The 20,025-nt window shown below is 47.7% G+C and overlaps 1 protein-coding gene and 2 long non-coding RNA genes across 7 annotated transcripts in view; 2 read left to right on the forward strand and 1 right to left on the reverse strand.

The window, feature by feature from the left end:
* LOC307209126 overlaps nucleotides 1–4,965 on the forward strand; it is a 31,382-nt gene extending 26,417 nt beyond the window's left edge. The window contains exon 2 of the long non-coding RNA XR_013835316.1: nucleotides 4,687–4,965. This is a non-coding gene — a long non-coding RNA (uncharacterized lncRNA). The remainder of the gene's footprint in view (nucleotides 1–4,686) is intronic.
* Nucleotides 108–1,762, forward strand: LOC307209199. Its single transcript, XR_013835413.1, has 2 exons — nucleotides 108–915; nucleotides 1,383–1,762. It is a non-coding gene; the product is annotated as an uncharacterized lncRNA (long non-coding RNA).
* Nucleotides 4,204–20,025, reverse strand: part of LOC307208732 (major histocompatibility complex class I-related gene protein-like) — a 92,270-nt gene continuing 76,448 nt past the window's right edge. The window contains exons 3-10 of one of the 5 annotated variants that reach the window (XM_079963637.1): nucleotides 19,854–19,917; nucleotides 15,742–16,017; nucleotides 11,539–11,814; nucleotides 8,088–8,375; nucleotides 6,731–6,817; nucleotides 6,378–6,416; nucleotides 5,672–5,704; nucleotides 4,204–5,143 (exon numbers count right to left, since the gene is read on the reverse strand). In XM_079963637.1, the coding sequence (XP_079819763.1) occupies nucleotides 5,121–5,143; nucleotides 5,672–5,704; nucleotides 6,378–6,416; nucleotides 6,731–6,817; nucleotides 8,088–8,375; nucleotides 11,539–11,814; nucleotides 15,742–16,017; nucleotides 19,854–19,917 (1,086 nt within the window). In that variant the 3' untranslated portion in view covers nucleotides 4,204–5,120. Of the gene's footprint in view, nucleotides 5,144–5,671; nucleotides 5,705–6,377; nucleotides 6,417–6,730; nucleotides 6,818–8,087; nucleotides 8,376–11,538; nucleotides 11,815–15,741; nucleotides 16,018–19,853; nucleotides 20,005–20,025 lie in introns of those variants that run through there. The other 4 variants (XM_079963639.1, XM_079963635.1, XM_079963636.1 and 1 more) reach the window with 4 other exon arrangements.

The raw sequence follows: 20,025 nt of genomic DNA on the forward strand, positions 1-20,025 counted from the left end.
CAGCCTCGGAAAGAGCCGCCTCCCTCAGCATGCAGGACAAAACCCTGAGCCTCCACAGCTCTCTGCCTCAAGGCCAAGTGGCCAGGACTCCTGGGTCCCCTTTGGGAAGAGACTGGGCAGGAGCCAGGACTCCTGGGTCCCCTTTGGGAGGAGACTCGGCAGGAGCCAGGACTCCTGGGTCCCCTTTGAGAGGAGACTCGGCAGGAGCCAGGACTCCTGGGTCCCCTTTCTGGCAGGCAAAAAGCATATTCCTCTCTAGCTGACTCTACCTTCAAAAATGAGTATTTCTATCCAGGTGGCATTCATGTTCTCCTCATAACGGCCCTGACAGGCCCAAGGTCCCTGAGGGAGCTTCATGGCTGTGTGGGGATTTGAACCCAGGACTCCCAGGCTCCCAGATCCCAGTCAAACCACAGCCCCAGACTGGATCCTTGTAGGCTTCTCCACCTCTCAAGACCAGGCCTGCAGGGACATCTCTCCTGACATTATTTTTGTCCCCTTCTTGGTATTGTGTGGAAACAGAATATGGAGTCTAACAAATAGATGAGGGCATAAAAGCGTCCTTGGTGTGTTTCTCTGTTCCAAACTGGATTGTTTCCCAGGGGACTTTGCCCCCTTCTGCCTCCCTCAGCAACCTCTGAGTCAGGCTGGAAATTCCCAGGGCAGTTCCCAGAACAAGGTCTTTTTATTTTTAATGTTTGTTTTCATTTTTACTTATAAGATGAATGGCTGAGGGTGCAGTAAACAGTCTTTGGCGAGTTCCAATAATCTAAATTTCGTTTGCATGCCAAGCTAGCAAAGGAATCTCAAGTGACTGCATCTCAGGCTGCTTGACTGACATTTCTCACAGGAATTGAAGAACGGAGGCAGATTTTGCTGAGAAAGTCCTCATCCTCCATTAACACTGGTGTTTGTGTGTGTTTGTTTCCTGCCCTCCCTCTCTCTCTGCCACAAGACACCCTCATCCATTTCTCCACAGTCCCTAGTTGTCTTTTCCCCTTTTTGCGATCCTCCGCTGCCCCCTGCCGGCTGCTTTCTTCCCCAGCTGAAATGGAAATCAGGTGATTTCTAGGAAATCCTTCAAGGGACCAGTTGAAGCAAGTCATGGGTTGCAAAAAAATGGTCAAGGTTCCCACATATGTCACAGCTTTGGAATCGGTGCAAGTGGGTGTATGCCTACCTATCGTGTGGAAAAGCGGAAATATATAAAACTTTTACAAATCACGTAATCAGAAAAAACCTATTTAGAGTATGGGGCAAGTATAAAAACTTATTAGAAAGAAAAGCACCACTGTGGATATCCCCAGTGGAAGCTACAACCAGGTAAAGAATAAATATGGATAAGCAGTGGTTAACTTACAGTGAAATATTATCTCTTACAGGACAGGAACCAAAACTGAGAAATCTCAAGGAATTAAGAAATCTGGTTACCAATTAGCTACAGGTACATCACATTAAGGAATTGTTTAAGATAGATGGGGAAAATGGCTTTGCAGAACCAAAGTCTCAGTTTACCAAAGACCTTTTAGATACAAATATAAAAGTATTATCAAATATGTACAAACTGCTGTTGGAGTGGGAAACGAAAGTGGAATTTGTGAAATTTAGCCGGATTAAGTGGGCACAGGATGTGGGTCACAAAATCGATCATGAATTATGGGGAAAGTTGTGGAAAATAAATATGAATTTTACGGCAAGTTATGCGATAAAAAATTGTATGATTAAAATGGCCCACAGATGGTATTTAACACCCACCAGAATGGCAAAAATGTCTAAAGAAGAAAAAGGTGTATGTTGGAAGTGTAATTAAATTGAGGGATCTTTTATTCACATGTGTTGGTCGTTCAAAATTATTAAGGGATATTGGGAAATGATATAAAAAGAATTTAAAATGATACACCTGAGAGTTTCCTTTTGGGGATGGTAACCACAGAGGTCCCCCAAAAACAAAAGAGTTTATTACTATGCGCCACTGCCGCAGTTAGAACCTTATTGGCACAGGAAAAATGGCAGTGTAAAATGTTTGAATGTACTGAACTGGCTGGTCCGACAAACAGTGTAAGAGAAAACAGATATAAGGAATATAAGGAAGAATGGATAATGCTTATTGCATATTTCATGAACCAGTATAAAGAAAGACATAGCTTAGCACGGCTCGTATGAATCCAGCAGTTGAAATAGATGAGAATATTTGATAACAAATTGGATGATTAAAAAGATGTAGATTACGTATAGTAGAAAAGCAAAGGAACCAGGAAAAGTGTGGCAGGAAAGTCATATGGTATATGTATACATGTTGTATTTGGTATGAAGTTGTAAGTGGGGCGAGGGAAGGAGAGAGGGGTTAAATATGCTCTGTTCTTGATTTTGAAAATGCAAATAATTTTTTTAAAAAATTGATCCCCTCTCCACAGAGGCATTTTTAAGGTGGGCACCCCCCCCACACCGATGGAGGAGCTGCTTAAATGTTAACATACGTCTCAGTCTACAACCTTCTAATATTATACAATAAAATTATAATGGTACAGGAATAATAATTAGGAGTGTTTTGCAGTTCTCCATGTGTTTCCTAGATGTTCACACACAAATGATTTTGCAGTGCTCCACTATTGCCTTAAGTTGTGTTTTCCGTGAAGTCCCATTGTACGTAGCATAACTCACACACCAAGGCCAGCCCAACACATTTTGACACCTGAGGCCGGCCCCCAAATGGCATCTCTCCCCCCACCAGGGAAGAAGCAGCGAGGGAAGATTTACATCCAGGGCGGAGGGAGAAAGATTAGCTCATTTTAAATGGTATTGTTTTAACATTTTGGTGTTTGATGCCCTGAGCTCCTTGGGAGGAAGAGTGGGATAAAAATGTAAAACAAATTAAATATTTTGGGCATCACCTTTTCATTTCAGTGGGAGAACTTCCTTCTGGGATTGCGGACTTTTGGGGGAACCCTGCCTTGGTCATCTCCCACCACACTCTGCCCCGGATCAGCTCTCTATATATTTCTTTTATTATATTCGCCCCAACCATCCTTTCTTCCAACCTGGAACCAAAAGCAGCATCCACGTGGTCCCCCACCCGGGCACTGACTTCAGACCTGCTTGGCCTCATGTAACTTAATCCCACCCCAGCAAAATCACAGATTCTGTCCCCATCTCACTTTGGACTCTAGTTCTTCACTCACTTTGCAACAGAAGACCAATTATTGGCACCTCCCGGCCAGAGTCTGTGAATATTCTCAGGAGATGTTGATCTCTGGAACTCCTGTGATAAGAAGGAAAGAACCACTAAAGACGAAGGGGGTGCACCCTTATTTATTTCATTAAAATGGATATTAAAAATAATAATTATAATTATAATTATAATTTTATTATTTATATCCTGCCCATCTGGCTGGGCTTCCATTAATAACAGAATAAAACTTCAAACATTAAAAATTTCCTTAAACAGGGCTACCTTCTGGAAAAAATAATAACAATTACCGTATTTTTCGCCCTATAGGATGCACTTTTCCCCCTCCAAAAATGAAGGGGAAATGTGTGTGCGTCCTATGGGGCGAATGCAGGCTTTCGCTGAAGCCTGGAGAGCGAGAGGGGTCGGTGCGCACCGATCCCTCTCTCTCTCCAGGCTTCGGGCAGCTCTCCACAAGCCGTAGGAGCCCAGTGGGAAGTTGCGCCGGGCTCCCAAGGCTTGCAGACAGCAGCCTGCAGCCCAAAACCCGGGGAGCGCAGTGGAAGTCGCGCCAAGCTCCTACGACTTGCGGAGAGCTGCCTGCATCCCGAAGCCTGGGGCGCGCCGAACAGGTATCGGGCAGATATCCGCAAGTCTGGGGAGACCCCGCTCCTGGGGGGGAAACAATTTTTTTTCTTTATCCCCCCCCCCAAAAAAAAACTAGGTGCGCCCTATGGGCTGGTGCGCCCTATAGGCCAGTGCGCCCTATGGGGTGAAAAATACGGTACATCCAGTGTCTTCAAAATAAGCTGCAGCAAATCCATTGGGTTAGGCAAGAAGAGTCCTGCAGCCCCTGGAGGTTTAAGAGGGTTATTGCATTCTTCTTTCTATGAAAGAGTCTCCTTAAGTAATGCCGGCCTATGAGAAGGGAAGGAAGATGGAGGGAATCGTATGGTGGGAACCACAGATGGACGGAGTATGTTCCTCAAGGGCCACAGGTGGAAAAGCAAGAATGTATGAGATAAAAATTAGGCAAATTGAAGGCAACAAAAGTAGTTTACTTGGAAGAGTTCATGTGGCCCCACTCCCAGTGGGTCACCCTTCCTAGAAGGCTGTGGGGACCAGGCAACAAGTCTCATGAACTGGAGGCCTGCAGCCCAAAAGAAGGGGCTGCTTATTTCAGTTCAAACTCTGGCCATGAAGCTCCTGATCTGCCTCTTCTCCTTGCTGGCTTCATCCTTGGCTGTCAGCAGAATCCGAAGCAAGAATCCCTCTCATCTCCTGTAGGAAAGTCGCCTCTCTCTTCAGCCACTCTGTTCCTTCTCTCTTTCAGCTTCAACACCTGAGCATCTAAGCATCCCTCCTCCTTGCCAACCATCCCTCCCTGCCAGTTTCTTCACTTCCTCACGCACAAGGTGGGTTGAAAACACTCAGCCAGAGCAGTTAGGCTGCTTTTACCCATTCCATGACATTACATCCGTTTAGCCAAAGGCTGGGCGGCCCAAGAGGCAGGCAGGCAGTAACAACTTAGCCTATTTCATGCATAATACCCCTAAAGCAGTTCTCAGATGTTGCCTTTCCTTCAATTTGGATGGAAAGTGAGTGACACAAGATTGGGGAAAGGCTTGTGGTGGGATCCACAGCAACAAAAAACCAAGAGAAACCATCAAAATCACTGCTCAATCTCCCCACCCCTTTTTAAAGCTTTTAGTTGCGTATATCCGGCACATTTCTGATGAATACAAACACATTTCTGAAAATCAGCTACAAAGCAAAATTAGCCAAAATCCATCAGAAAAGCATGATTATCCTCAAATTCTAGTTACAGCTGGAGTCACAATGGGTGAGTGAGAGCCAGGATTAAGGAACATCATAAACAGCATTTAAGGACGGGAGGCGATCTGAGCCTCTGCAATTCACAGCAACACTTGGGCAGGCTCCTTCTGGTCTCATCTCACACACTGGGCTGGTATGAAACTGCAGAAATAAAGAACAGGAGTTAAGCCAACATCAAGGTGTGGGGGCATCAGCATTACAAAGCTAGTGGGAACCCAAAGAACAGCTAGTCCAGCCTCACCATCCTTCATCATGTCAAATCAGACCTAAGATATGCTAGGAACACCACCAAAATGGGCCCGCAGAGCAAATGCCAGCAGAGGGCAGCTCAAGCAAGTGAGCCAAGCTGCACACTTTGGGGGAAGACCAGAAGGACACAAAGTGGTCATACCGGAAGGAGAAATCCTTTTCCAGAACCCAAAATGTGACTATCTGTCATTCAGATAGTGGGTAGAAACCATTTCTCAAATGGAGAGAATTTCCATGAAGCTGAGATGGACACACGGAATGAGTCACAAGAGCTTTTTTCAGCTCAATGAACACTCCAGATTATGTCACTCTTGGAAATCCCAAGGGGGGTAACAGGAGAAGCTTTTCCCCATTTGAGGATGTTCCCCACGGAGTCTTCTGCAAGAGCCCCACTTTGCCCCCACCTGCACCCCCACTTACCCTTGGTGGAGCTGTCGGACCCCTGGTCGCTTGCTGCAAAAGGGAGGAAACACAGGAGTCAGGGTCCCAGGGAGCGAGATCCCATCCCCCCAGCCCTTCTCCTCCCTCCTTCCACCCCCATCACAAATCAGTCTCAATCTGGGGAGGGGCCTAAGAAGAGTCCAGGGACAGGCAGCCCAGAGGCAAGGGGGCTCAAGGACAGCAGTGGGGGGATAAGCAGATGTTGGAGGGCAAAGAGAGATGGGCACAGCTTGGCATGGAGGCAGCGGGGGACCAGAGCGGGGGTGGGTGTGATCTAGGCAGGAAGGGGGCAGAAAGGTAGAAGCTGGGGAGGGAGAGCAGTGGTGCCAAATGCAGAGCGGAGGATTCCTAACACCCACATACTTGAGCCAATGAATCAAATCTTTAGCTTCAGGTCCCAGTAAGTTAAACCACCAGAGACCCCTCTCCCCCCCCCCCCTCGGCTCTTCCTCCTGCTCCTTCCTGGAGCCCCTCCCTCAGCCGACAGTCTCTCTGCAGCCTTTTCCTGGCCCTGAGGGTCCCCTTGCTGTCCAGACAGGCTGAGCAGACAGGCGGAAGCTTTCCATCAGGGTTTTGGGCTTAAGGACTAGGCCATCACCAGGTTTGGTTTGGTCTGTTTGTAACGTGTTCCTGCTCCATATTGGGGGGAAATATGTCAGACAGAGAGAGGGGAGGAGTCACTCACTTGAGGCTGCTTTGTAGGCTGATTTCTCACTCTGTTTCCCTGTAGAGACAAAAGCAGAAAAAATAAAAAATGAGTGCACAAAATACATAATAAAATAAAAACATCAGGTGGAAAGTGAATTTCCTGAGCAGATACAGATAGGTAGCCGTGTTGGTCTGCCATAGTCAAAACAAAAAATTCCTTCCTGAGCAGAGTGGCCAGCATTACTTTTGGTTTAAAGGGTGTTTTGTGGGGAGGGGTCTCTGTAGGGATGCCAGCGACAGTTTCCAGGAAGCTCCACCAACACATTCCCAGTCGGAGGCCAAGACAGAAGGACACAGGAGAGGCAGCAAACGCATCCAGGGTTTACTTACTGCGGATGAAGAAGATGATGATCCCAGAGACCAGCAGGATGGCAGCCATGACACCCAGAGTGGCTCCCACAATGAGCCCCAGGTTGACTGAAAGGGGACAAGAGACATTTTTATTCAGACTGGCGGCAGCAGCTCCCCAAGGCTTCAAGCAGGAGATTTGAGTGGAGGTGCTGAGCTATGAGCCCGGGAGGATTTTACATGTGCCAGGCAGGCCCTCTTTCTCTCTCCTAACAGGCCAAGGTCTTCTCTGTAGTGGCCCCGATACAAGGGAGTTTTCTTCCACCAGAATCCAGCATTAGAGGTCTTCAAAATAACCAATTCATTTAAGGAAGACAGTTGACAGGCACACCTGTTTCATCACAGACTCCAGACTTAAAAGCAGGTCTCCTCCTGCTCAGGCGCTTCAGCTTTCTCTGTCCTGACCCTGAGAGGAAGGGATTCCCTCCCCTCTGAGACCCCCCAGAGCCCAGCATTACAGGCCTTCAGGGAAGACACAAAGCCTTAGAAAAAAGCATCTTGTGTAGGGTTGCCATACGTCCGGTTTTTCCTAGACATGTCCTCTTTTTCAGACTTAAAATGTCTGTCCAGACAGATTTTTAGAATAAAGGAAAATGTCTAGGTTTTAAATAGAGGATAATTAATTAAAGCAAATAAATAAATAAATAACAATATTGTTATTTTGGTTTTAAAAGTTAAGAACATTGCTACTAGCAATATATCACAGCCTCTATAGCCTACAAATTATAGAGGTATTTAAAATGAGAGTCATCATACAAACTCGAAGTTAAAAGTAGAAGTCGGCAAATGTGTTCTCTTTTTTGCTCTTCAAAATATGGCAACCCTAACACCAGAGCTTGTGAAATGCAAGGAGATCCCAAGGAGGGAGGATAACCAGAAATGCCCCCCAAACAACCCTCAACTCCTCCCAAGGTCCCCACAAGTACCTACAGAAATGAAATTGGAAAGGGGGGGTCTTGTCCACAGAGGGATGCCATAACAAATTTTTATTCCACACACTGTGCTGACACATTTGATTTTGAAGAAGTAAAATATCTGCCCACATTCTGTGACATCACAACTACTTTTGCTTAAAGGCAAAAAGGTGACAGCCAGTTTTTACCTACAACATCCAATTTGAGTTTAAGGCCTATGAGACACTTGTCAGAAAAGGCATCTACAGATTCCGTTTCAGCTGCTTCCCTCCAGAGACACAGACAGGATCCAACTGGGGTTCCCCATCTGAGCTGTGCTGCTGCTGAAGGGAGGAGTTGGGTGGAAATCCCCCTCCCAGAGCCCACCCCTTTCCCCTCCTGTCTGTCTGTCTGTCTGTCTGTCTGTCTGTCTGTCTGTCTCTCACCAGGCTCCTTCTCCCAGGCCACGTCCAGAGGCTTCTCCAGGCTGTCATGCTCCACGCGGCACCGGAAGCGCTCCCTCTCCTCGGGGTCGATCCTGACACTGAGCAAGAGATAGTAGGTCCCATCCGAGTTGGGGGCGACCAATCCTCGGAGGGTGCCCTCCTGCCAGACCTCCCCGTCCTTCACCCAGTTGGCCTCAATCTCCTTGGGGTAGAAGCCGTGGACTTGGCAAACGAGGGTCTCCAGGCCGTCATACTCTGCCTTCCTGGTCACCTTCACCACCGGAGCCTCTGCAAAAAGGGCCGCATTGGGGTTAACAGAGAGACATCCACAACGGGAGCCTGGAGGAATCCTGTATTTTTTAAGAGCAGAGGAGCAGGGACCCAAGGGCCAACCTAGTCACAATCTCACATCTCCAGAAATTTAAAAAAACTGAGTATAAATGGGATTTCCTCAACCTGCCTTGGCATCTTCACCAATCTGTCTCTACGGTGGAACTGTTTTCAGAGGTTTTATCCTCTGTTTGCCAAAGCAGACTCCTTTGGGAGGAAGGACTGGCTACAAATTAAATTGTCATCTTGTAAAGCTCCAACACTACTCAAACATGACAACTTGTGGTTCCAAGATTGTCCCAGGGAGCTGCCTCTAGGCTGAGGGGGAAATTTCACCAGGTCCCCAATGGTGGGATTCATTCAGATCCTTTGAAGTTGCAAGTCACGAACTGAGGGCAGCTCAGGCTGATCCTGGTTCCTCTCTGGAGGGGGAAGAAATGCTGGACTCGCTGCTCTCTGTTCTCTGGGACTTTTCAGCCCAATAGTTAGTGAGCAAAGCCAAGAGCCCTGGGAAAGACAGAGCTCCTTTCTGGTTCTCCCGCCTGCCCTGAAAGGGTCCCTTGAGGTTGGAAAGGGCCCATCTCCCTTCTCCACGGCAGCCTCCCCTGGAGTGGAAAGGGCAGACTAGGAGGCCCAGGAAGCCAGCAACTTGCGCACATTTAACTTGTGCACATACAGCTTTACGCACTTCCCAAAAATATTCTAAAAAACCAAAAAGAGGAGGGGGGTATCTGGGAAAGAAGGACTTTGGCAAACCCAATCGACCATGAATCCAATGTGTTTTGACTATACACAATTTTGGCTTTAGGCAAGATTTGCAGAATGTAACCCTTGTTCAAAAACTGGCTCCCTGGGTAGCTGTTGTCTCAAGGGGCTGTTCCAGGATCCCACCCAATTTGCAGTGCCTGGACTGGAAACTCGGATTTAGGAGGGGATTTGACCCAAAGAGGATGATTCCCAGCCCCCTTTGCATGTTGTCACCCTTGAAAACGCTTCAATGTGGCTTTTGGGGTGAAATCCTCAATCTCAAGAAATATGCTCAGTGTCTCTGGGGTGAATTATCACCAGGCCCCCATAGATGAATTTGCTCAGATCTCTCTAAGCACGGCTAATATGTATATGTCATTCTTCAAAAAGGAAGGGTGCTAGAATTATTTCATTTTTAATTAATGTTAATATCAGCAAAGCTAATAGAGACAGGAAGAAAGCCAGTCAAAACACTGGATCATTTGATTGGCCCCTGTGCCAGATTTCTGAAGGCAGAAGAGTGGACTGTACCATTTTAAGGCACAGGGTTGGGGAAGATGACACTTCTGAATGTTCCCCATGGGAAAAAGTAGTATTCCTCACAAATAAAAGATATAAGAAAGTAGAAGAGGGAATTCTCATACTCTCTCACTATGTGCAGGTTTTCTGCTTCTGGGCCATGAGTGGCTAACCTACAGACTTAGTGAGGGGGCTGCATCCATATTTCATGGGCTCCCCACACATTTTGTATTTTAAAAAAGGTTTAATTAATTTAGTTTTAAAGACTTTCCCATTAGGTATGTAGGGGGAGACGGGGCACATTGATGCAAGGGGCACATTGATACACCAACAATATTTCAATATTGAGACACTAAAACATAGAATCATAGAATCATAGAGTTGGAAGAGAACACAAGGGCCATCGAGTCCAACCCCCTGCCAAGCAGGAAACACCATCAGAGTACTCTATACAAGTGTGAGTATGACAGTTGTGACTGCACTGCCCACCAGTTCGCCATTGGCGTTTGACGGGAATAGGTGTGTTTTTAGCGCAGCCAACTAAAAAATTACAGTGGTGCCCCGCAAGACGAATGCCTCGCAAGATGGAAAACCCACTAGATGAAAGGGTTTTCCGTTTTGGAGGTGCTTCGCAAAAGGAATTTCCTATGGGCTTGCTTCGCAAGACGAAAATGTCTTGCGAGTTCCTGCGGGTTTTCCCCCCTCCCCCCCTTTTTCTAAGCTGCTAAGCCGCTTATCCGCTTATCCGCTAAAAGCCGCTAAACTGCTAATAGCGCTAATCCGCTAAGCTGTCAATGGGCTTGCTTCGCAAGACGAAAAAACCGCAAGACGAAGAGACTCGCGGAACGGATTCTTTTCGTCTTGCGAGGCACCACTGTACGTGAAATGTAAATGTGTTCCAATGCTGTTTTTCATCATTTAGTTAAGATTTAAAAATACCAAAGGTAAATTATCCCACTCAGTAATCAGGATTATACGTGATTTTTAAATAAGTTCAGTGGTTTTATGAATTGTTAGTTTTCTGAAAATGTCTGTTGGGGCACTTTGATACACTAAGACACATTGATACGTATAAAAGTGCCCCGCTAGTGTACAGTAGTGCCCCAATATACAAGTTTGCATGAAATCTCTAAACTGTTTTCCTGAAACACTGGTAGTTTTGATATATAATTTTGATTTTTAAGTAACAAATTGTAAAGCTGATTATGATCTGTCACAAATTTTTGTAAATAATTAACATTCTCATACAATTTATGCATTGTATCAAAGTGCCCCATTGGTGGGGCAGATACAAACCCATTTTTTACTCAAGTCATTATATTCTCATTATCTTCTAACTTTAATGGTTCTTTTGATTGCTATTATAATATTGATTAGTTGTGCCATGCATAAAGCAATTTTTTTATTATTTGACTCATTTTGGTACATAAAATATGAGAGTGGATTTTTCTGCATCAATCTGCCCCACTTTCCCCTACTCAAGCGTAAAGGCAAAAGGTTTTTCTGTATCCCGCCTCAAATCTGTCCATTTCAATTTTATTTTTTTACTTAATTTAAAATGCATTTTGCTTCCCTGACCACTTCCCTGCTGTTTCTTTGTGTCCCCTCCCCCATTTTGCCATCCTTTATTATAGCCAAAGGGGCATGGGGGCTGTTTATAAGCATCTCCCCCCCCCATCATACTCTGAAGTGACCCCTTTTCTCCTCCCAGTCTCCCAAACTTATTTCTGCTGCCCCCACCAAGAAAAGTGTTTGCTGTTTGGTCCAGAAAGGAAGATTATTAAGGGGGGGGGGGGAATTTGTAGGGAAACTGCCCCACTGAGCCCCCCCTCCCTTCCCCACTGCCCCCCCTCACCTGTCCTCATCAGAGTCTCCTTCCCATAGTCCAGGTATCTCTGCAGCCACGCAATGCATTCCTCCTCCAGGTAGGCTTTCAGGTACTGGTTCCTGGCCAAGTCAGAATCCCAGTTCTTCTTGCTCACTTGGGCCTCCGTCTCGGCTGCCGTCCAGGTGAGGGTCTCCTTGTCGAAGGCAATGAAGTCTCTCCCATCATAGCTGTATTGATCATACCCTCCTTTGCGCCCGTCTGAACTCAGCTCACAGCCGTACATCTGCTGAATGATGTGGATCCCTGGAAGGACCAGAAGAGGCCCAGGAGGTCAGGGGGGGGGGTCAGAGCAGCCCCTCCCCCATCAGCAAAAGTGCCCGGGAAAAAGGATTTATTTGCCTCAGACTCAGGGAAGAGGCAGCAGTCAGAGGGGAGAAAAATCAACCAGAATTGTATCTTTCTGAAGGCTCATCCGCATAACAGGTGCACAGAGGCAAAACACTACAATCCTGAGCCTATAAGGTAAAGGTAAAGGGACCCCTGACCATTAGGTCGAGTCGTGGCCGACTCTGGGGTTGCGGCACTCCTCTCGCTTTATTGGCCGAGGGAGCCAGCGTACAGCTTCCGGGTCATGTGGCCAGCAGGACTAAGCCGCATCTGGCGAACCAGAGCAGCGCACAGAAACGCTGTTTACCCTCCTGCCAGAGCGGTACCTATTTATCTACTTGCACTTTGACATGCTTTCGAACTGCTAGGTTGGCAGGAGCAGGGACCGAGCAACGGGAGCTCACCCCATCACGGGGATTCGAACCAACCTTCTGATCGGCAAGTCCTAGGCTCTGTGGTTTAACCCACAGCACCACACGTCTATAAAGCCCCCCTTTACTTGCCCTCCTCTGTCTCATCGCCTCACACTCCCCCCCCCATTCCTATTAGATTCTCCCAACTCCCTGGAGGCGGGGGAGGGGTGGGGTTTCCCTTCCTGCCCCAGAGGAGCCTCCCTTGCAGGTCGGAGGTCACAGTCTGTCCGTCTTTCCCCCCAGCTCTGCTCCTCTGGATCTTGCCCCTTTTGGAGAGACGCCTCAGCTGCCCCCCATCCCCACCCCCCAGAAAGAGGAAAGGGGCAACATGGAAGGGGGACACCCACACATTGGGGGCCTTTCAAGAGAGAGGGTCTCCTCTTCCCCTCCATCTCTCTCCCCCCAGCTTCTCAATATCAAGGACCTTTTCCCTAAAGGAGGAAAGTCATGGAAGGGCCTTTGGAAAAAGAAGTTTCCTCATAGCCACAAGCGGGGTTTGCCCCACTTCAAAATGGCCCCCCTTCTTAGCAGAAGCCAGGCTGCCCTTGTCAAAGATGGCGGGTCCCTGCATCCTCCTGCCCACCCCAGGGGGCTACCACCAAATCTTCAAAACAAAAACATTTAAAAAGTTATCCCCCATTATCCCCCTCCAAATTTCATTTTAGTTGTGTTGCCTTCTGAATGAATCATTTTGTAGTCCAATAATTCTTAAATTGGACAGATCATTTTAATTCTCCCATTACATATTACATATATTTCTTTTTGCTTACAGTGGTACCTCGGGTTAAGTACTTAATTCGTTCCAGTGGTCCGTACTTAACCTGAAACTGTTCTTAAACTGAAGCGACACTTTAGCTAATGGGGCCTCCCACTGGCACTGCACCACCGCCGCACGATTTCTGTTCTTATCCTGAAGCAAAGTTCTTAACCCGAAGTACTATTTCTGGGTTAGCGGAGTCTGTAACCTGAAGCGTATGTAACCTTAAGAGTATGTAACCCGAGGTACCACTGTATTTACTTGAAGGTAAGCCATACTGAGTGGGGTTGGACTTACTTCCAAGTAAACATTCAGAGGATCGGGCAGTTACATTTGTGTAATAAAATAAATTCTGTTGGTGATCCTAGCTGCCCACACACCGGACACCTAAAACCAGCTGGGAAGAATGTGACTAGCCCATTTCTGAACTCTCTTGTTGAGGGACACCTTCCTGGCAGTCAGTTCCATGGGATAAGGCAGGTTTTAAAGAGCAGCTACCAGATGAGGGGGCCAGTTCTCTATCAGCCCCCCAGAAGCTGGAGGGAGCAGTCCGGACAACCTGATGGATTCTGAAAGGCTCCAAGGAGAAAGGGGGGCTGACAGCCAGCATCCCTGTGGGGACCCCCATCTCCCTATGGAATGTGGAATAGGGACACCATCCTTCCTTCCTGTCGTCTCCAGCACTGCAGACCCCGGCCGTCCCCCCCCCCAGTTCACCAGGGCAGTGGGGAGGCGGCGGCAGAGGGAAGAAGTTTCATAGAAGGGAGAGAACTCCTGACTGTGCCTATTCTGGGGTCATGATTGCAGCAGACGGGGGGGGGGCATATTGGCACCTCAGTAATGCAACTACAATCAGCTTGCTGCCTGGGACCAGTATTAAGGCACATGAGCACAGAGTTATCGAAGTTTCAAGGAAACGCCCCCCCCCCTTTAATTTCAATATCGGCTGCGCCATGGCTGGATTCCCAACTGGATTCCCAGCTCTTTGCTCTCTTCCAGGATCCCTCCATATTACTTGGCCACAAAGCCAATGTCAACGGGAGAGAGACGAAGCGTCATCTGGCATCCTTGTTTTGTGCCACAAATAACAGGCATGGGGGTGAAGGGAAGACATCTGTGCCTGCCACTGCAGAGTCTTTCTTCCGTAGAATTTTCCATTATTGTGCCCCCCCCCCAATACAAGTTCTTTTGTACAGTGGAGCTTGGTTCCCAAACACCGAAAACCCAGGGAGGCCTCACTTTGGACAACTGTAAGTCTGAGTATGGGCTGAATGTAAACTCTCTGGATTATTCTGCAGCTAACGTCTTCAGACCAACTAATTTGCTTATTTAGCTCATCTAGGTAGCAATTTATAATTTTAAGGAGGTTTTCTCACCACTGTTGTCTCGCAATCACCATTTTGCCCCCCACCGTGTTACCGTAAAACTTTTTTGTTTGCAGTTTCTAAATGAAAGGCTGTGATATACAGTGGTAACTTGTTTCTCAAATACCTTGGTTCCCAAACACCTAAAACCTGGAAGTGTTCCTGTTTTCGAACGTTTTTCGGAAGCCGAACATCCGATGTGGCTGTCGGCTATTGTTTGCGGGGCACCTGTGCCAATCAGAAGCTGCACCTTGGTTTTCGAACATTTCGGAAGTAAAACAGACTTTTGGAACACATTAAGTTCAAGAACCAAGGTACAACTGTATTTGGGACTTTTGTTTTTGCTATTTATTTTGCGTTTTTGTTTTTGAGGCTTTTTTCGGTTAATTTGTTTTGGTGACTGTGTGGAACCCAGTTCAGCTACTGATTGATTGATTGATTGATTGATTGATTGTGTGACTGCGGAAATGGATAAAAGCCCCCCATTCAAACAATGACTATCATCAGTGCAGGTAAGAAGAAAAAAATCTTATTAGACAAAAATAAATACAATGAAGAAGGTTCTGCCAAATGTTGATAAACTCCTAGTTCCAATATGAGACTCTCTAAAAATGATAAGGAGCAGGAGGATAAAATGTTTGTTTAATTGATTTGGAGAAAAAAACAAGGTATGGTTTCTCCAGCTAATCATTGTCATGTTACACCACTAGATAAAAACACTTCTCTGAAATGAACTTTTCTATTGATAGGAAGAGAAAACTTTAGATGAGAATTGGGTCGTTAAAATGTTGAGTGTCTGATGTAGAGCTAAATTAAGAATTATCCTCAAGCACATGCAATGCCAACTCCCACAAGACTGCATTTCAGCGAGCAGAGAAAACAGGACTCTTGAAGAACCCTCTCTGGGCATTACACGTGTGTAGGGGGCAAGTGCTGTGAAAGGTGTTGTGGTGCTGTTGGGGGTAAAGTCGTGAAGCAGGGAGCCTGCTTAGGAAGTGAGGAAGGGAGAAGCCTGGAAGGCAAAATCATAGAGAGATCCCCCTCCAGACACAGCAGAGGCTCCCACTTCTGAAGTTCTGCTCCAAAATTGCATACGGGGGGTGTCTCTACCCTCCAAGTCTCATTTTCTGTCCCCCCCACCCCCCACTAAGACCTTCATGAAGGGAAGGGGAGATGCCTCTGCCCTGGTGGAGACCCCCACCCTCCATCTCCTTTCCTCCCAGCAGCCCCCTCCCTGCAATTCTGGCCCTTGGAGGGAACGTTGGGGGGGGGGAGGTGTGACTCTGTTCCTCTCCTGCCTTCCACTCACCTCCGCTCTGGTTGTAGCGAGTCCGCAGAGTCTGCAGACTCACCCTGAACCCCAGCTCAGTGCCCTGTGCGACCTGAGTCTCCCTGTTCCAATACTGAGGATCCTCCTTTTCCACCTTCCTTATCCAGGGGATGCGAGGCAGATACTCCTTGGTGTCACTGTCATACTGAATAATTTGCTGGTCATCCACGTACCCCACATCAATGAACTGGGGTAGCCCCTGGCCAGGCTCAGACACGGCTGTGTAGAAGTAGCGCAGGGAATGAGAAGTGGAGCCTGGAAGGGAAGAGAAAAGGGGGCAGAGAGTTAGGGGTCCTGCAGATGAAGGCAGCAGCCTAATCCTGCTGTATTACAGGCAACAGCCCTGAATTAGAAGATCCAAAGCTCGGCAGGGTTTGGGGGAGTTGAAAAGGGGAGAGGATATAAATACAAGTAGCAACAACAATAGCCCATGGAGCAGAGGGCGAGAGAAAGCTCTGCCAGGCAGCACTAAATCCCTGCATGTCTCTACTGAGGCTCCGTGTGAGGGGGAGAGAGGCCAGCCCCTCTCCTTTTGCCCAGGGGGCAGGAATTTCCCCCAACTTGCAAGCGCTAAGCTGATGAGAGCTCCCACAACATGGTCTGAAGGCTCAGGATGCAGGCACCAAGCTAAGCAGGCTCAGGTCTGGGAAGTGGATGGAGGGGAGACCAGACGAGGCAAAATCCATATTTGGGAGAACAGGAAGCTGCTTCCTCCTGGGTCAGAACACTGGTCCAGGGAGCTCAGAGTTGTCTGTCCTGACTGGGATGGCTCATATCTGCAGAAACGGGCCTAGGGAAGCCACTCCCTTGGAGCCGCCCCACAATCTGACCTTCTGGAGCTATGCACTAAACGGGTCTGACCTGGGTCTTGCTTCCTGGGCTCTGGGAGCTTTGGAAAGATCTTATGAGAACTCAGGAGAGCCCCACAAGATCTCATGAAACCCTTGCACAAAAAGAGCTCTCTGCCTGCTGCATATATAATTTGTGTGATTCCAGCAGGCCAGCTGTCAACAGCATCAGCTGAAATCATTCAGGTTAAATGCATCCAGGTTGGGGGTTTCCGCCAGTATTCCAGGGACAGATGTCAAGTTAATTGGCCTGTGATTCCCAGGATCCTTCCTGGATCCCCTTTTGATAATTGATACTTAAATGGTTCAGTGTTGCAGTCTTTCAATGGTCTGAGCTGCCACCCACAGAGTGGGCTCCCCACCTGAGAAAGAAGGCCCCACAGGGATAGCAGGGGCAGGAGGGCAAATGCAGCTTTGGGGTCAGGTCTCAACATGTGGCCCCACACCCCCTTTCCCCACACTTGCCCATTCACAAGATGAAACACAGGAAGGGGGCAGAGCGTGGCAAAGGAAGAACCTTATCCCCAAAAGGGCTCACTTTCCCACAGGCTGTACCAGCTCTGGCCACCAGGGGGGCCTAATGAGTCTCCACAGTAACAACCGACAAAGACTTGGGGGGAGGATGGAGGGGAGGCAGGGAGCTGAGCAGAGGCTTCAGCATCATCTCCAGAGCTGGCCTGCTGTTTTACTACAAAGGAATTTCAGAAATAGACTGGAAAGAGAAGCTGCTGAATTGCAACTTATCACCAAACTTAAAACCATGGAGAGTCCTGGTCTGAACAAAGACCTTGGATTCTTATCTCATTATACATGACAAAGCCATTTTTCACCTTCTCACCCCTTGCTTTTTCCTGTAAGACCTATTGCAGTCGTTAAGAGTCGTCAACAGGCTCATCACAGCTATCTGCCAATCACCCATTCCCACCACCCTTCTGAGTAATACCCCTCCCCACCTTCTCACTATATAGAAGGGTCTGGAAACTTCTGTTTCAGTGTATCTGAAGAAGTGTGCATGCACACGAAAGCTCATACCAAGAACTAACTTAGTTGGTCTTTAAGGTGCTACTGGAAGGAATTTTTTTTGTTTTGACTATGGCAGACCAACACGGCTACCTATCTGTAACTTGAGGACCAATGTTACCCCGGGAAAATTGTGTCGAATGCACTTTGGATAACTTCATCCTCAAGGAGGAAGAAGTCCACTCGAGTTTGGCCAGTGACTCATCTCAAAAAAACTAGGAAACTAAAATAAAATTCATAGGCGGGACCCTGAATGTCCCACCCCCTGCAATGCTATGCTAAAATGCCTCCAAGGAAGGATAATCTACCACCTTCTGAGGGAGTTCCACAGTGGAAAACAGAGTGCAAGGAATCGTAAACCTACAAGATGAATCGTAAACCTACAAGATGACCTACAAGATGCTTGAATTACGTCCGCCTTGATAGTGTGTCAACTCTGCTACTTCCCTCCAGCTCGGTTTCTTTTCAAACAAGATCAAATGTTACCCACTTACCAGAACCCCCTCCTAGGACGAGGGATTCCCCCAGTTCAGACCACAAGAGCTCAGAGCAAGGCTGCCTCTGGTTGTGGCATCTGGCTAAACAACACAGGCAGTTCTGCTCAGTGGTCGGGAGACAAAGAGCCACAAAATGAGTCACACGTGAGACCCCAAAGTGAGGAGGAATCTGAAGGAACCAGTGGTCTCCACCACCCTTTGCCCATCCCTGTAGCAGACACAGTGAGGGGGCTGACCCCCATACTGAGAGGATTTAAGAGAGAAATATCAGGTCTTACCCTTTAGTTCTTAAAGCTTTCATACCATTTTCCGTTAGAGAAGCACAAAAACCATTTACTATAACAGCAAACAATATTTTTTGGGGGGTGGGGGAATCACAAATATAAGAAAATAACCAACCAACCCAAACTAGATAATCTTATTCTTCTATAAAGAGGATCCAGAGTGCAAAGCAAATTTTATCTCCCTCATCTCATAAACAGCAGGGGTCAAGGAGAATTCCCACATTATCTCAACACCCTGTTCCCCCTTCCCACTCACAAAAATGCCCTGCTGCTATCTCCAGATCTTTCTCCCATGAAGAATACGCTTGTCTCACAAAAGTGTCTGCTCAAAACATTTTTCTTTGGGCAACCCTATCCAAATAGTCAAATGTTGATGTGTTTTGACCTCTCAATGCTAATTTTAGTTATTTTTTTAATACTTTAAACTGTTTCTATTATTTTATTATTTCCTGTAAATCAGTAAGAGTTTTTATCACAATCGAGCAGGATATGCATTTTTTTTAGTTAAACAGAGAACATGAGTGGCAACCCCAAAAGGAGAAAAACACCAAAGGCAGCAATCAGGAATGTGGAATTAAGAATTTAATAGTGATAAATCCTTGAATAGTATGCAGAGCCAGTGGACTGGTGGGCAGAGGGAGCAGGAATATTCTGAGCAAGGGAAATTCATGTCTAGGAGCCCCAGAAGCCAGGCAGAGGATGCAACATTTTTGAATTTTTTTTTTTCGGGGGGGGGGAGGAAGGAGAATATAAAGGAGGGGTATTCAAGGGGAACCGATCTGTAGGATGGGGACCCCACATCTTTTTCAGGAGTTGTTTGTGCCCTTCGTGGACAAGGTCTGTACAGAAACGGCAGAGAGGAGCCCCCTGAATAACTGACAAAATCTACATTTTTTACAGGCAACAGGAAGGGGGGTTTGGGGGGGAGTTACAAGTGTAAAGCAGAAGAACCTGATGGTGAATGATGAAAGTGAAAGGGAACTCCTGAACAACACAACATGGGGAATTGCGGGTGGGGACCCCTTATTCAGACGTTCCCCCCCCCCCCCCCCGCAATGAAGTCAGCTCTACACGCGTCCAGCTCCCACCCCCAGGCTGGGCTCCAGAGTTTTTAGCCGAGTTTTCAGAGCGGCTGAGAGTTAGAAGAGGGAAGGTAAAAAGAGAAGAGGAAAGACTGTACTGTATCCGTATCTCTCTCTCACACACACACACTCACACAAACCAGAGTCAACCCGAAGCTGCGGGGGGCGGACAGGCGAGTCCCTTTCCCCCCCATGAATCCTGCCAACACCTTCCAGCTTTGCCTTGTTCTTCCCTTGAGCCCCGAGCCCAGGAGGGAAGCGGCCCCTGCCCCGGGCGGCATACAAAACAAGCCCCAAGTCGGGGAAAGAGATGTCTGGGAAGGGATCATTTTCTCCCCCCGCCCAGAGCAGAGTCCTCACCTGCGCAGTCCAGGAGCAGCAGCAGCAGGGGGGCAGCCGCCCCCAGGATCAGGGGGGGCCAGCGGAGGAGGAGGAGGAGGACCCCCATCTCCCCCCAAAACGAAGCGCCCTTTTCCTTCTCCCTCCGACTCCGAGACCCGCTCTCCGCCCCGCCCGCGGAACCAGCAGCAGA

The sequence above is a fragment of the Podarcis cretensis genome (genome assembly GCF_951804945.1).
Source record: "Podarcis cretensis genome assembly, chromosome: 2".
NCBI lineage: Eukaryota > Metazoa > Chordata > Lepidosauria > Squamata > Lacertidae > Podarcis > Podarcis cretensis.